This window comes from Podarcis bocagei (genome assembly GCF_964188305.1).
Source record: "Podarcis bocagei genome assembly, chromosome: 4".
In the NCBI taxonomy this organism is placed as follows: domain Eukaryota; kingdom Metazoa; phylum Chordata; class Lepidosauria; order Squamata; family Lacertidae; genus Podarcis; species Podarcis bocagei.
Genome location: NC_138128.1, coordinates 97,596,846 through 97,610,391, shown reverse-complemented (window position 1 = coordinate 97,610,391; position 13,546 = coordinate 97,596,846). Strand labels below are relative to the sequence as shown.

The 13,546-nt window shown below is 44.7% G+C and overlaps 1 protein-coding gene across 1 annotated transcript in view; it reads right to left on the bottom strand.

Annotated features, from left to right (window-relative positions):
- The window catches only part of SEMA3A (semaphorin 3A), a 192,817-nt gene extending 182,375 nt beyond the window's left edge, over positions 1 to 10,442 (bottom strand). Inside the window, exon 1 of the mRNA XM_081191631.1 lies at positions 9,502 to 10,442. Within this exon, the coding sequence (XP_081047757.1) occupies positions 9,502 to 9,619 (118 nt within the window). The 5' untranslated portion in view covers positions 9,620 to 10,442. The remainder of the gene's footprint in view (positions 1 to 9,501) is intronic.
- Between the last annotated feature and the right edge of the window lie 3,104 nt (positions 10,443 to 13,546).

Genomic DNA, 13,546 nt, shown 5'->3' with positions numbered 1-13,546 from the left:
CCGTACAGGCCAGTCGTGTCCGACTCTAGGGTTGTGCGCCCATCTCACTTAAGAGGCCGGGGGCCAGCGCTGCCTCCGGGTCACGTGGCCAGCATGATGAAGCTGCTCTGGCGAGCCAGCGCAGCACACGGAACGCCGTTTACCTTCCCGCTATAAAGCGGTACCTATTTATCTACTTGCACTTAGGGGTGCTTTCGAACTGCTAGGTGGGCAGGAGCTGGGACCGAAAGACGGGAGCTCACCCCGCCGCGGGGATTCGAACCGCCGACCATGCGATTGGCAAGTCCTAGGCACTGAGGTTTTACCCACAGCGCCACCCGCGTCCCTTTCTTTAGTGGATTAGAATTTATTAATTTTGGTCACAGACCAGTTCCAGCTCACATACAACAACAGGGAAGTCATAAAACACGATAGGGATACATTTGAATTTGCAACTGGGTATAACAGGGGCAATACAGATATAGCAACGGATAAAAATATATAAGTTAAATCTTAATCACAAAAATATAACCTAAAATTGTCATTTAAGGCCTTAGTCATTACGGTAGCACAGCTTGTTCCCTACGTTTTATGGCGGTCACACAGAATTTGGCCACCCTTAGAGTGATCTCAGGATCCTTGTCCTCTACCAGGGATTTTAGACATTGAAGTTTAGACCCATTTGGAGATTTCTGTATAACAGGGATGATAAATGCCGAGCATATATCCCCATAGAAACGGCAGTGTAACAAGACATGAAAGACAGTTTCTACCTCCATCAAGCCGCAGGGGCAGACTCGTTCCGCGTACGGTTTACCCTCGAATCTGCCCTGCATTAAGGCAGGTGGCAGCACATTGAATCTAGCGAGGGTAAACGACCGTCTATATTTAGTAGATGATTTTTTAGTAGATTTTTAAAAAGAAAAAAGTCACACCAATTAGAAAGGAGCAATATTAGATATACATGCGCAAAGCATCCCCCCCCCAAAAAAAATCAAGACTCCTTGAGACCTGCTCTGCTTCCCCTTTCTCCCCACCCAGGGCGGCACTGCCCTTTTCCAGGGCTGGCACGTCACACAAGGCTGGGGTTTGGGAGTCAGAGCAGCCTCTGCTCCTCCTCATCCACTGTCCAGAAGCTGCTAGGAGCTGCCATGGGGAGGAGGCCGGCAGCAGCAGCCATGGAGCGGCCATAGCATGCTCCCTCACAGCCGCCACTGCCGCCCAGGACAAGCGCTGGCTCGTCCTCTTCCCCAAGTTCGGTGGCACCACTACTAGCGGTGGAAATAGGGACATTTCAAGATCAGATCAGAAGCTGGGATGGCTTTCATAATTCCCGGACTGTCTCTGGAAAATAGGGAGACTTGGAGGGATGCTTTCTGACAGTGAGAGCTGTTCAACAACAGTGGAACAGCCTCCATCGGGAGGCTGTTTTCTCTTATTCCCCAAAATCCTCATGGGGCTAAGACACTACAAGCATCATGTCCTTGGATGCCCTGACTACATTCTTATTTTCTACAAAGGTTCCAGTCCTTTTGCATTTCTCCTGTTGGCCATGACTATGTAAGGGCTGTCAGGTGGTGGCAGACTTGGCTTGGTCACAAGAGCCACCTGGCTCGACAGGGAGCTGCAGCCCTGGGTGACCGACAGCCACTCATTCTCAGCCTAGCCTTCCTCACAGGGTTGGTGTGGTGATGAGCAGGGAAGTAAAAGAAAGACTCTCCTCCCTGGAAGAGAGGGGAGTGGTTGTGGGCGGGAGACCGAGCTCCGCCCCTGGTAGGGGGCATTAGCCCCCTCCCCTCCTACCTGGCTGGCGCCCACGCCCACCGGAGGTGGCCAACCAGGTGCCTCCGGGGGCGTGTGTAGCAGCTTAATGCTGTGGTGCTAGCTCCGCCTCCTCCTCATTCGTTGTCGTCCCTCAGCGAGTCTAAGCCACTTTGAGCTCTTTGAATGATAGGTGGTGTAAAAATGTTAAAATAAAATAAAATACCAGTCCTACCATGGTGCATTCCTTGTCGTAGCCACAGTTTACATTGTTTAGTTAACACTTGTGAAATGTGATCTGTGAAATGGATTATTAATGTTTTAATAATTTTATACAAAGTGCTTTGTAAAGTTTCCCTGAAAACTTGTAGGAACTCATGAAGTTGTACCGATCTGTCACCTGATAGGAGATTTATATGCAGTTTTGCTAATTTTAATCTAAACTGTGTCCATTTCTTGAGGTTCAGGCTGCTTACTCTTTGCTACTTCTCACATCTTGATCATTTGTGGACAATTATGAGCCAGAGTACTTTATTGTAATAAGACTTGAAAGAAAGACTGTGAAAAGACGAAATGAATATGCAGGGAATCATTTTCCTGTTAATTGTCCTAAAGCGATGTGCATTCAATTGTGCAACAATAGCAGCAACAATAACAAAAAGAACCACACATTTACTCTTCCCAAACATCCTTAAGAGAATTGAGAAATGTTCAATAAACAAATGGGATGAGACAGATGGATTTGAGAAACTTTTGGTTTATGCGTGCAGAGACTGAATGTGGTTCACAGACTTAAGAGAGGTTCTGAGAGGTGGAAGGGTTTGCAAGTCAATTTAAGTGGATGTCAAAAATCTCGCTTTTTTGTATCTGCTGTTTTCTTGGGCTCAAAAAACAAATGCAAAAAGAAAAAGAAAAAGAACAGAAAAAATCTACATATGGATACTGGGTTGGCACAGCTCAGTAGAGGGAAGCCCAGGTGGGTAATCTAATTCACCAGGTTTAGCTCTTGGGACTCTCCCTAGTCCACGTTCTCTGGCAGCCCTGCTCCTCACTCTCCTTGACTGGTTCTCTGTCGTTGAACTGTGTCCTTGGACTGTGACCATGCCTCTTGCTTATCGGGAGAGAAACATCTGCCTCTTGCATGACTGGACAGACATCTGCTGTGCAAAGGTCACATCCCTTGCCCTGCCCACTTTTGCCTACCACCAATGGGAAGGGAAAGGAGCTCCTGCCCAGGGTAAAACTCAGAGGGGCCCTGCTGCCACCGTCACGTGGAAGCTGCTTCCTTGGAACTTGGCCATCTTTGAGCAGAGTCAACCTCACAAGTCTCTCTCTCATCCAGCTGGCACACTGTCAGAAGAGTGGTGGCAACTGCCTGGTGATAATCCATGCGCTTGGCCATGCTCACCACAACTTCGTGATAGAGAGGTTGCTGCAGCTTTGCAAAGCTGTGCGGTGGAGGTAGTGGTGAGGGCTGGGCTGGTGCAGCCGCAGGAGGCTCCCTCTATGCCCCACATGTTGTGCGCATACCCCATGTGGCATTAGCAAACACCCTTTCACTGAACTTCTTGGCATGTGCTAAAAACATTTAGACAAGCCTACCCAGATGCTGGGACACGGGTGATGCTGTGGTCTAAACCACAGAGCCTAGGACTTGCCGATCAGAAGGTCGGCGCTTCGAATCCCTGCGACGGGGTGAGCTCCCGTTGCTCCGTCCCTGCTCCTGCTCACCTAGCAGTTCAAAAGCACATCCAAGTGCAAGTAGATAAGTAGGTACAGCTCCAGCGGGAAGGTAAACGCCGTTTCCGTGCACTGTTCTGGTTTGCCAGAAGTGGCTTAGTCATGCTGGCCACATGACCCGGAAAAACTGTCTGCGGACAAACGTCGGCTCCCTCGGCCAGTAAAGCAAGATGAGCGCCACAACCCCAGAGTCGTCCACAACTGGACCTAATGGTCAGGGGTACCTTTTCCTTTACCTTACCCAGATGCAGAAAGTTGAGGTAATTTTAATCAGTTTTAGTATTTTAACTTTTATACTTTTTAATGTAGGGTTCTATTTTTTTTCTGTTTTATCTTATGTAAACCACTTCGATGTTGGGTTGTTGTCAGTTTTTTTACAATTAAGTGGTGTATAAATTTCATGAAATAGATAAAATAAATATGGATGTGTGAATAGGCTGAGAACAGAATGTGCGTATTAACCAATGTCAACCCAAGAACAATACTTTTCTGTTGAGGCAGCTCACGAATTTTTGCAAAATAATCATCAAGGGACAGTGACACTTCAGCCATGTGTGCTGTTCATGTGGTGAACATTTGAGCCTCAAAGAAAAGGGCTTTTGTATTAGCTCTCCACAATATTATGGTTTTTGTAGAGTTAACTCATATGTTATTCTCTTGTTAATTATGCTGCTTTAGTTAATTTATGTTAATTTATTAACATAAATTTATTTTAATTTATGTGCACTTTGTGATTGACCTCCTTTGTAATGTTTTATTCTGAAATATTTTAAGATGACATGTTTCCTGTTAACTATGTTGCTTTGAATGTATATTTAAATTTGACTTTCTTTAGTAGTGTTTGATTCTGGATTGTTCTATTTAATGTTTTAATGTGTTGTAAACTGCTTTGGGATTTTTTCCTCAAAATTGTAAAGTGCAAATTGTAAATTGTAAAGTGGTGTAGAAATTAAGCCATAATAATAATAATAATAATAATAATAATAATAATAATAATAATGTAATTCAGTTTTGAGACAAGTTATTGGGACTCAATTAATGTACACCCATTGAACACAATGAAGCTATCCTTAAGCACAGTGCAAAAATCCATTCCAAAGCCCATTATTGGGGGCCTAATCCGGCCCCTTGGCTGGTTTTATCCGGTTCCTGTGGCAGTTTATTTATTTGGCTCAAATCCTGAAAAAAATTGTATGAAAAGCTCAACAACTTTGGTCGGCCCTCATGCACATTCACTTCATCAAATGTGGCCCTCTTTGGAAAAAGTTTGGGCACCCGTGGTTTATTGGGAGGGAAGTTTATTGAGAAACAGCTGGAATCACCTACACCAGATCATAGGAATTTGCTGGAATCCACAGCAAGAGGTGTATGCTGTCTCCTTTTTCTTCTCCAAGCCCAAGGAGATATGCCTCAGGATTACGGTCAATGTGCTGAAGACCACCTTGTTTAAATAAGATTTTGAGTGGAACATGGAAATCACCTTAGCTTACCATAAATTCTTATGTCAATTCTTCTACACCCAAGTCCAATTTCCCTGGGAATAGTTTGCAATTACCCTGAGCAGAAAACTAAACAGCCCCCCACACCTGTGACTGTTAGAAACTGATGACTTTTAGGTCTTAACATTTTCTCTCCTCACTTTACATCCAGCATAAAGAGGAGCTTCGAGGAACTTGGAAGCTTGCTCACAACTTTATGACATTTTGGGTGGTTATATTAAGCTAATAGCTATCTCTAATTTATGTGCGTTCTGCTGAAAAGTAAGTGTACATTGTGTACATATTGTCTACATATGTGTACATATTACAGCATTAATTGTACTGTGGCTGCTTTAGAAAAAAACAAATGGGGATTTGGGACAAGCTCCTATTTATATAAAAACTTAGAACTGGGCTCCAAAGAACAACTTTAGCCTTAACCAAGGACCTGCATGGGCTTACTGAAATGTTTGCCTTTCCCTTCCAGAAGCAGCTGAGACCCTACATATGGTATCACAAGAAGCTTTTAAAAAGCTGTACTAAGTTTCAAAGGGGTGTGTGTGTATGTACGTGTATGTTGAGGGTGAGAAAAGCTAGTCTTAGAAACCTGTTAGCCTCATGGAACTAGTCATATAGTTATTTGAATCCTGGAAACCTAGATATGTCTTAGCACCTGCTATTTCCAATAAAAAGTCCATGACTCTGAGCATCTAAATGCATGCTCTTCATATCACTCCCTCTCATTATATAGGACGGTTCTAATTTGGTACAAGTCTGAGTGAAAGGAAGTCACAAGGATTCAAGAAAAGAGAGGTTGCGGAAATTTCAATCTCTGGCAACCTGAGAAATGGCAGACCTTTGAAAACAAGTGAGCATAGGAAATTAACGTTGGTGGGGATTTAACCCTTCATGAATTACTCTTTTTAAAAAAAATGTTTTCAGCAAGCCTCTTTCCCATTAGTGGAGTTAATTTTGTTGTGGTGTTTTACATCTTTGCAAACTGCCTTGGGAAGGCAGGTTGCCCAGAAACGCAGGTTAGAAATCTTTCAGTAAAATAAACAAATCTATGAAGTTCAACTGCGCTTAACACCTAATAAGTCAGGAAGAAACAAGCTGCTTATGAAGAAACCTTTAGCATCAGTTATCTGACAACTGACTGCAAGACAGCTGCTCACGTGTAAAACAGAGAGTGTGTGAGAAAAATATTAGTCCGTAAGATAGGAGAAGGAAAATGGCTTGGCATGTTCCTACACACCCACCTGCTCATTTCACAGTTTATGTTATTAAATTACCCAGCACCCTGTGCCTAAGAGAAACCTGCTGGGTAGCCAAAGGGCAATATCTTCACATTGTTAGCAGTGTCTGGAAAAAAGAATTTCCCCCAACCAGAGTTAGCCCTAGTAGTAAGAAAATGCCTTGTGGTGCTGTCATGGAATAGAACCACCGTGCTCATTTGCAGCATATTAATCTCCTGCTCAACAACATCTCTCTGTTAATAGAGAGCACTTACAGCGACTGCTGTGCTCATTTCACTGAGGAAATATTCACAGCGTGCGCATTAGAAGGACAATTAATTATCCAAAGCTTTATTAGCTCATGTTCTTTATTCTTCCATGTCCCTTGGTAACTAGATATTAATGGCATTGCAGGCACTGCTAGAGCACATCCCTCACTCAGGCTGCCAGCCTGATCCTGTAGCAAAAGCTGCACAGAGGTAAGCAAGTAGATCAAAGAAATAATAGTGCTGGCATAGTGTTTATGAAGCGTATTAAGAGTGTTTCAAAGTATTTCATGTATGCTGCCTACTGGAGCATGTTCTTAAACACTCGATTTGATTTATTAATGAAGAACAGAGATTTGGGCACTAAGGTGGTTCTTTGGTTGGTTTTGTTGTTGCTCACTTAGTTTTCATATTAGATTCAGAGCCAGCATGTTGTAGTGGAGAGCTTTGAGAACTGAGCAGAAAGATATAGATTTGACATTGTGGCTTCACCCTGGAGCTCAGTGGGCGGCTGGGTTCAAATTAATATCATCACTTGGATCTAACCTCCCACAGAGGGTAGTTATTGGAAAGATCATCTGTTGTATCCCATCACAAGCTTCATGTAAGGCAAAAAGCAAAGGTGGGAAATAAATAACAGCCCAAAGCAGAAAGATCACCAGGGTTGCAATTGTACACAAACTCACTTGGCAGCAAGTCCTTACTTCGTGGTAAATATGCATAGGAAGCTCATGCTGCAGATTCTCCAGTGTCCTGTTTGATGTCTAAGTTGATGAATATTAATGGAAAAAGAAAAAAGCAGGAAACCACCGTTCTGGTATAGTTTTCATCAAAACATGTCAGAAATGTATTGAAGCAACACAACAACACTGATATCTTAGTCCACATGCCAAACCCATCAAGATAAAATAACCATGGGATACACCACCCAAACCCAATGGAATAAATGGTCTTTCTTTCTGCTGAGAGGTGGCAGAATTAGGACTTCCACTAAACTTTAGCAGCACGATCCACTGCTTGTTCACTCGGAAGTTAGTCCTGCTGAGTTCAGTGAGGCTATCTGCCAGGTAAGTCTGCATAAGAGTGCAGGCTAACAGTGCACACCTATGTATGTTTACTCAGAGGTACTGTACGTCCCAGTGGATTCCAAGGGACTTGCTCCTAAGTAAAGGATTGTCGCCTAAGAGAGTTAGAAATAGTTTTGATGAAACATTGTTCTTGTTAACAGACCAGTTTAAACCAGCTACTTAAATAATCCCTGCTGTACATACAATTGCAGTTCAATAGATGCATTAAAGTTAATTAGATCATAAGCAATTTTATGTCAATTGGAATTTAGGAGTCTGATTATACAGTGATGACTCATATTAGAAAGCAAAAGGTAACTTCCCTGCATTCTTATTAGCCATCTTTTCATGGCAAATTAATTAGCATATTCCAAGAACAACAGAGTGTTGCTTTCATACATATACGCATTCAGGCTTGTTTTAGGATATTCCCATACACTGATTTCACTCTTAAGTCAGAATACACATATGTCACTGTTGTCCTGTGGTGTTGTTTTTTAAACAGCCTTTAGGTTGCTCAGCCAAGGCATGTTGGTGTTGTCCGCCTGACATCAGTCAGTCCCTGAGCAGCTAATGGGCAGGTTCCTCCCATCGTCTCCTTCACCATCAGTCGACCTACCCCAAGGTTTATCAAGCTTGAGTTGCACAACTTAGGCTGCAGTCCAAACCCATCTACTGGCGAGTAAGCCCCACTGAATTCAATAGGCTTTACTTCTGAGTAGGCCTGGTTAGGAGTGTGCTGCTACTTGGTCCCTGAGACTTTGCTGGACTTTTCCTTTATTTGTTTAAACAAACTGGTGGAAACAAGGACAGAAATCTTCCCCATTGAAAGTGGGAAACTGGAAGACCCCCCCCCCTTTCTCCTTTCACTGCCACAACCTGCACAGACGTAAATACAACATGCCACGAGAGACGCCTATAACCATAGACACAAGCTCTTTCTTTTCTGCATTATGGGAAATAAGCTATGCGCCTCGCTTCCCCATCTGAAGCCAGAGTGATCTTCTCCCCTATTACAAATTAATAACGAGCTGATTTATTTATTTTTAATCGATTCCTTAAGACAGAGCAATTCTGTCTTCTTCCCATCCGTGGACCAAATGCAAGTGCGAGGTAAACCTCCCACGGCACGCAGCCCTTGCGCTTTCAAGCCTTGGGAGGAAGGGGGGGAGGAGCAGGGAGGGGTGTGACTAGGAGCCTGAACTTGCAAGAGCAGCTTAACTGCTGCGTGCAAAATTCTGCACGACGGTCTTGTTCTGCGGGGTCCGGAGAAGTTAAGGATCACGTGCCAGTTTCCTCTCTCCGCTGCCGCTTCTGCGCCCGGATCCGAGCCATGCGGGCGACGTGTCCACACCAGAGAAGCGCCCGGGTATGAAACGCAGTACAGTATATAATCCTCGCGCGCACCTCTCCAGTACTGCGTTTTTGCGCTTCCTCGTTTTCCTGGCAAACGGCCCCCCGCCCCACCAACCCCGCTTGGGCTCGGCATCCGACTGTCAGACTTGTGCCGCCTGAATATGCATGGCGACGGCTTAACTCTTCCCTGCTCGCCACCATCCCAGCGAAGTCAGGCGCCGAGAGAGAGCGCTAGGAAGCCTCGGCAGCCCCAAACGATCAATGCAGTGGGGAAAGCAATGCAGAAAGGGGGTGAGGGGGAGGTAGGAATGTTGGGGACCCTGCACTGGCCGGAAGTCCGAGGGAATCCACCGCGATCCAGTGGCAGCAGCGTTCTCCGCGGAGAGCCCCAGCTGGTTCTCCCGCCCGGCGCGCTTTAGTGCCCGGGCGAACTCGCGCCTCTTTGTCTGCCCGAGCAGAACTACGAGACCAGATACCTGGGAGGAGGAGGCTGGTTTTGGGGCTGGTTTGGACCCCGCCGAGCAAGGAGCAACCTCGGGGGAAAGGGGGAAACGGCACGAGCAGGAACCACCAGCAGGAAAGAATAAAAAGAGGAGGAGGGGGAAAGGAGCAGGCTTACCTTTGTAGGATAATTTGAGGCGCGGCACGTTGTCCTTCTTGGCATGTTGGCAGCGAGCGCTTTCTGCTAGTAGAAATACTCCCCAGACAAGGCAAGCCGTCCGGCGGGTGCAGCCCATGCTGCAGAAGAGCGCTGGATAGTCCTCCCCCCCGGCGCTCCCTTCTGGTCTCCTGGGTGTAGGGAGTTTGGGGGGGGGGAAGCGATGGGTCCACGCAGAAGTTCAAAGCGATCTAAAAACTGAGAGGTAACAGGTGACCCGGATCAGTTTCGTTCAGGAGCGCAGGGTGATCCAAAAACCTCATGGCCAGGTTTGTAACATCTCCTCCTTCTGTTAAGTCACCGGAGCGGAAGGGGACACGCACAGACACACATGGGGGGGTGTGTGGACACAGACACACACAAAAACCAGCTCGCAACGATTCGCCACCCTCACCCCACGCGTGCAAACACGCGCGGCGTGGAAGGAGAAGGATGGCGAGCCAGCGCGCAGTGGCTCCGAGAGAGGCGCAACCGGTGCAGGGCAAAAGCGAAAAAGGGACCAGAGTGGCGGCTTCTTGGCGCTTTCCCCCGCCAACCTCTCTCGCCTTCAAAAAAGAATAATCATAACCCAAGCCCCGCTCGGCGGTCGCCTGGTGCCCGGAGCCAATCCCGCTCTGGTGCTCCCCTCCGGCTTCAGTTGCAGGCAGCAGGAATGCCAAACGGGGGCAGAGAGAGACGCAGCAGCAGCACCGAGTTTTCCTGCGCACATGGAGAGGCAGAGATGACACAGGAATCTGCAGAGTTTCTCTCTCTCTCTCTCCCTCTCCCTCTCCCCTCCTCCCTTCCCCTTCTTTTTAACCCAACACTCTCTCCAGAGTGTCTGACAATGGGAGAACAAGCGCAGCACAGCCCACTTCCCTTCCTCCTGCTGTCACCAAGCACACATGCAAAAAACATCGAGCCAAGGATTTGCGGAGGGACCAGTTCGGGAAAGGCAGGGAGCAATAAATTTCGCCATCAAATGCGTGAGCTTTCTCTCCCACTGCCGTTTCTCCCTCCCCTATCTTAAGGAAAAGTTGCTCTCCCCCCCGCCCCGGTGTTAGTCCTTGACTCTTTCTACTGTCATAAATAATCCATCTGAACGATAGTGTAATTTTGTTTTTACTCCGTTGCTGATAACAAAAGGGGAAAAGAGAGAGAGAGAGTTAGAGAGCCTTCCATCAACGTAACTTTACTACTGGAGTTTAATTTAAAGTCTTGTTAAGAAACCCTCCTCCCCAAGAACCTCCCAGCCAGCAAGAGAAATTCCTAGTTAAAAAAAAAAGTCCTCGTCAAGACACATATAAGCCCAATGAGACTTGTAAATTATGCAGGGGATTCTCTCAAGATCTCTCCCCCCACCACCTTAAATTAAAAATATCCATTTTTTCCCTCTCTTTGGGGAGGCTCTGGCTTTATGAAGCAATCTGTTAGTAAACTTGCTCCCCTCTCTCAAGGGGCAAAGGAAGATCCAATATATATGCACACTTGAACATTCATTTGATGAGATCATGGATTCAGTTTTGTCAAGAAACGAGAAAAGATTTGTTTGATATCTATTTGTGCTGATGTCTGTTAATGAAATATTGTTCACATGTCCTCATCAGGGCACATATTCTCAAGGAACCATCATTACTGAGAGTCAATGTGGGGGTGTGGTTCGATGAGTATCACAACAGGGCTGGAAAAGCTTAGGTTCAAATCTCCATTTAGCAATGAAACTCATTTCATGTGAGTCTTGGGTAGCCTTCAACTAGTCACTGAATGATATTCAACTATGTTTTACTCAGAGTAAGCTCACATATGTTCACATTGCCACTTACTCCACTTTCAGTGTGTGCTCCCACTGCTAGTTAATGAAGGCATATTCATACGACTTCAGCCACAATCCATATAAATTATGTAGTTACTTGACAAATACTGCTGTCTGACATGTTTCTTCTCCAATTTAAGCCACATTCTCTTAAGAATGGTGCAGACATTTGATAATGAAGTTTTATTAAAATTTTCACAATACAATAAAGGACACTCAAGCTGAAGCAAAGAATAACAACCAGAAGAAGAAAAGAAGACAGGTGGAAAAATACAAGATTCTCTCTCACAAGTGTATCCCAACTTTTGTCTCATACAGAAAAATGCACCCCTCTCTTCTCCCAGCCTCTCACCCTGGGAAGAACTCTTACACAAGGTTCTTCAAACTGCCCATCATCTTCATCTCTATGCAATTCTTACCCAAAGACAATATGAAAGAATATTAAGAACGGTGCAAACATTTGAGACAACCATCGCACATGCACAGATGAGCATGCATGCACAGATGACAGCTTCATGTATAGGCGTTCTGGGATGTGTGGGTTGCAGGGCTGAGGAAACCTAAAAGCTTATCTGCATCAGGTGAAAGCCTCCCTGTTCCTTCTTTGTGAAATTGAGTTTTCTCAGACTGAACCAATGAAACTGTTTGGACCGTGTGTCCACTGGCAAAGTCAGCAGTGGGAAGATCAGGCTGCAGTGCCTTCTTCCACGGTGATACCCCCCCCCCCCAAGAAGCAGTGGATATCAACCTCACAGCACCAGAAGCTCCCTCTTCTGGCAAACCACTGCAGGGTGGTGCAGGGAGAAAGCTGTCAGAGACTCCTATTTGAACCTCTCATTTTGGAGGATAACTTAATGAAGACATCTGGTCTCTGGAAGAAAGCCTCATGCAGACATGCTCATACAGAATGTTCTATTTTTGCATTCCCAGATTTTCCAGATCGTTCACAGCATAAGCAAATAGATGCGAAGCCAGCTTTTTCTAAACATGCTTGTTGTCCAAAAGTGTTTATGGTTCCTTGCCCCGATGTTTCCTTGCTCCAATGTTTCAAACTGTTCCAGGATGAAATAATTGACATATGTTTTAGGCTAGTTAAATACAAGGATGCAGAGACTGCATCGGTCGCAAGGCAAGGTTACTCACATAAGAGGGAACATCTATTGATTTTAATCACTTTTTTAAACCTTGTCTTTAAAGTCAGAGAAATCTACACGAGAATGTGAAGGTTTCAGTGTAACTGCAAAAATGATTTAATGAGAAAGGAAGGATTCTGTGTGCAGTTTGGATTGAATTTGGAAGAAAAAGCTATCAAGCCTCTTGCAATTTTTCTGAAATAGAATATAATAGGAAAGAATAAAAACGGAGATGGAAATTTGGATTCTTTTGAAAAATAAAGATTGATAAGTGTGGTTGAGAGGAAATGAGATTGGGAGACATGGACTTGGGTGTGAATTAAGGACCATAGGAGCTATCTTAGGGGGCATGGGGACTTTGGCCCCAACAATAAAATATTTGAGGGGGGTGAGGCCAGTTGATTGGTATTCCCATTCAAATGGTGTGTGCATGTCATGTGATTATGTGGGGCGGGGCTTACCTGGCCCCCCACAATATTTTATTTAAGTTGGCACTGCTGTTAAGGACCATATAGTAATTAAATAATTATGCATTGATGCCCTAATAAATAAACACAGTGAAATTTTTGGAGAATATAAAGGAGAAGGATCGAATGTTTCCTGATATTTTAGGTAATGTTGGAGAACTATTGTTGATTCTTATATATAACAACAATGGGAGAATCTTCTTTGGGCTTCTTGCATTGAAAGAAATGAATGAACTGGAGAGTCTCATATAGTAGACTGGAAAAATATCACCTAGCAGAGGGAGGAACAGCTGAATATTAATTTAGAGTGAACATTTGAGTGTCTTGAAGAATTATTGTATATATAACTGACAGATGGATAGTTGGAAGTTCTTTTTACCTATTTCTTTCTTTTTATCTATCTTTATCTCTTTATTCTTTTTTTACCCTCTTTAATATTTTCTGTTACTGTATTTTGAAAAAACTTCAATAAAACTGTATTATTAAAAAAAAAGAAGAAATGGCACAGTATTGGTACAGGTGTTTTTGCAGAGTTACTGGATGGTAGTATTACACATGGGTTGTGATGGGCTGCATGCAGTCAATTTATGCAGCATCCCACAGCAGAGACAATA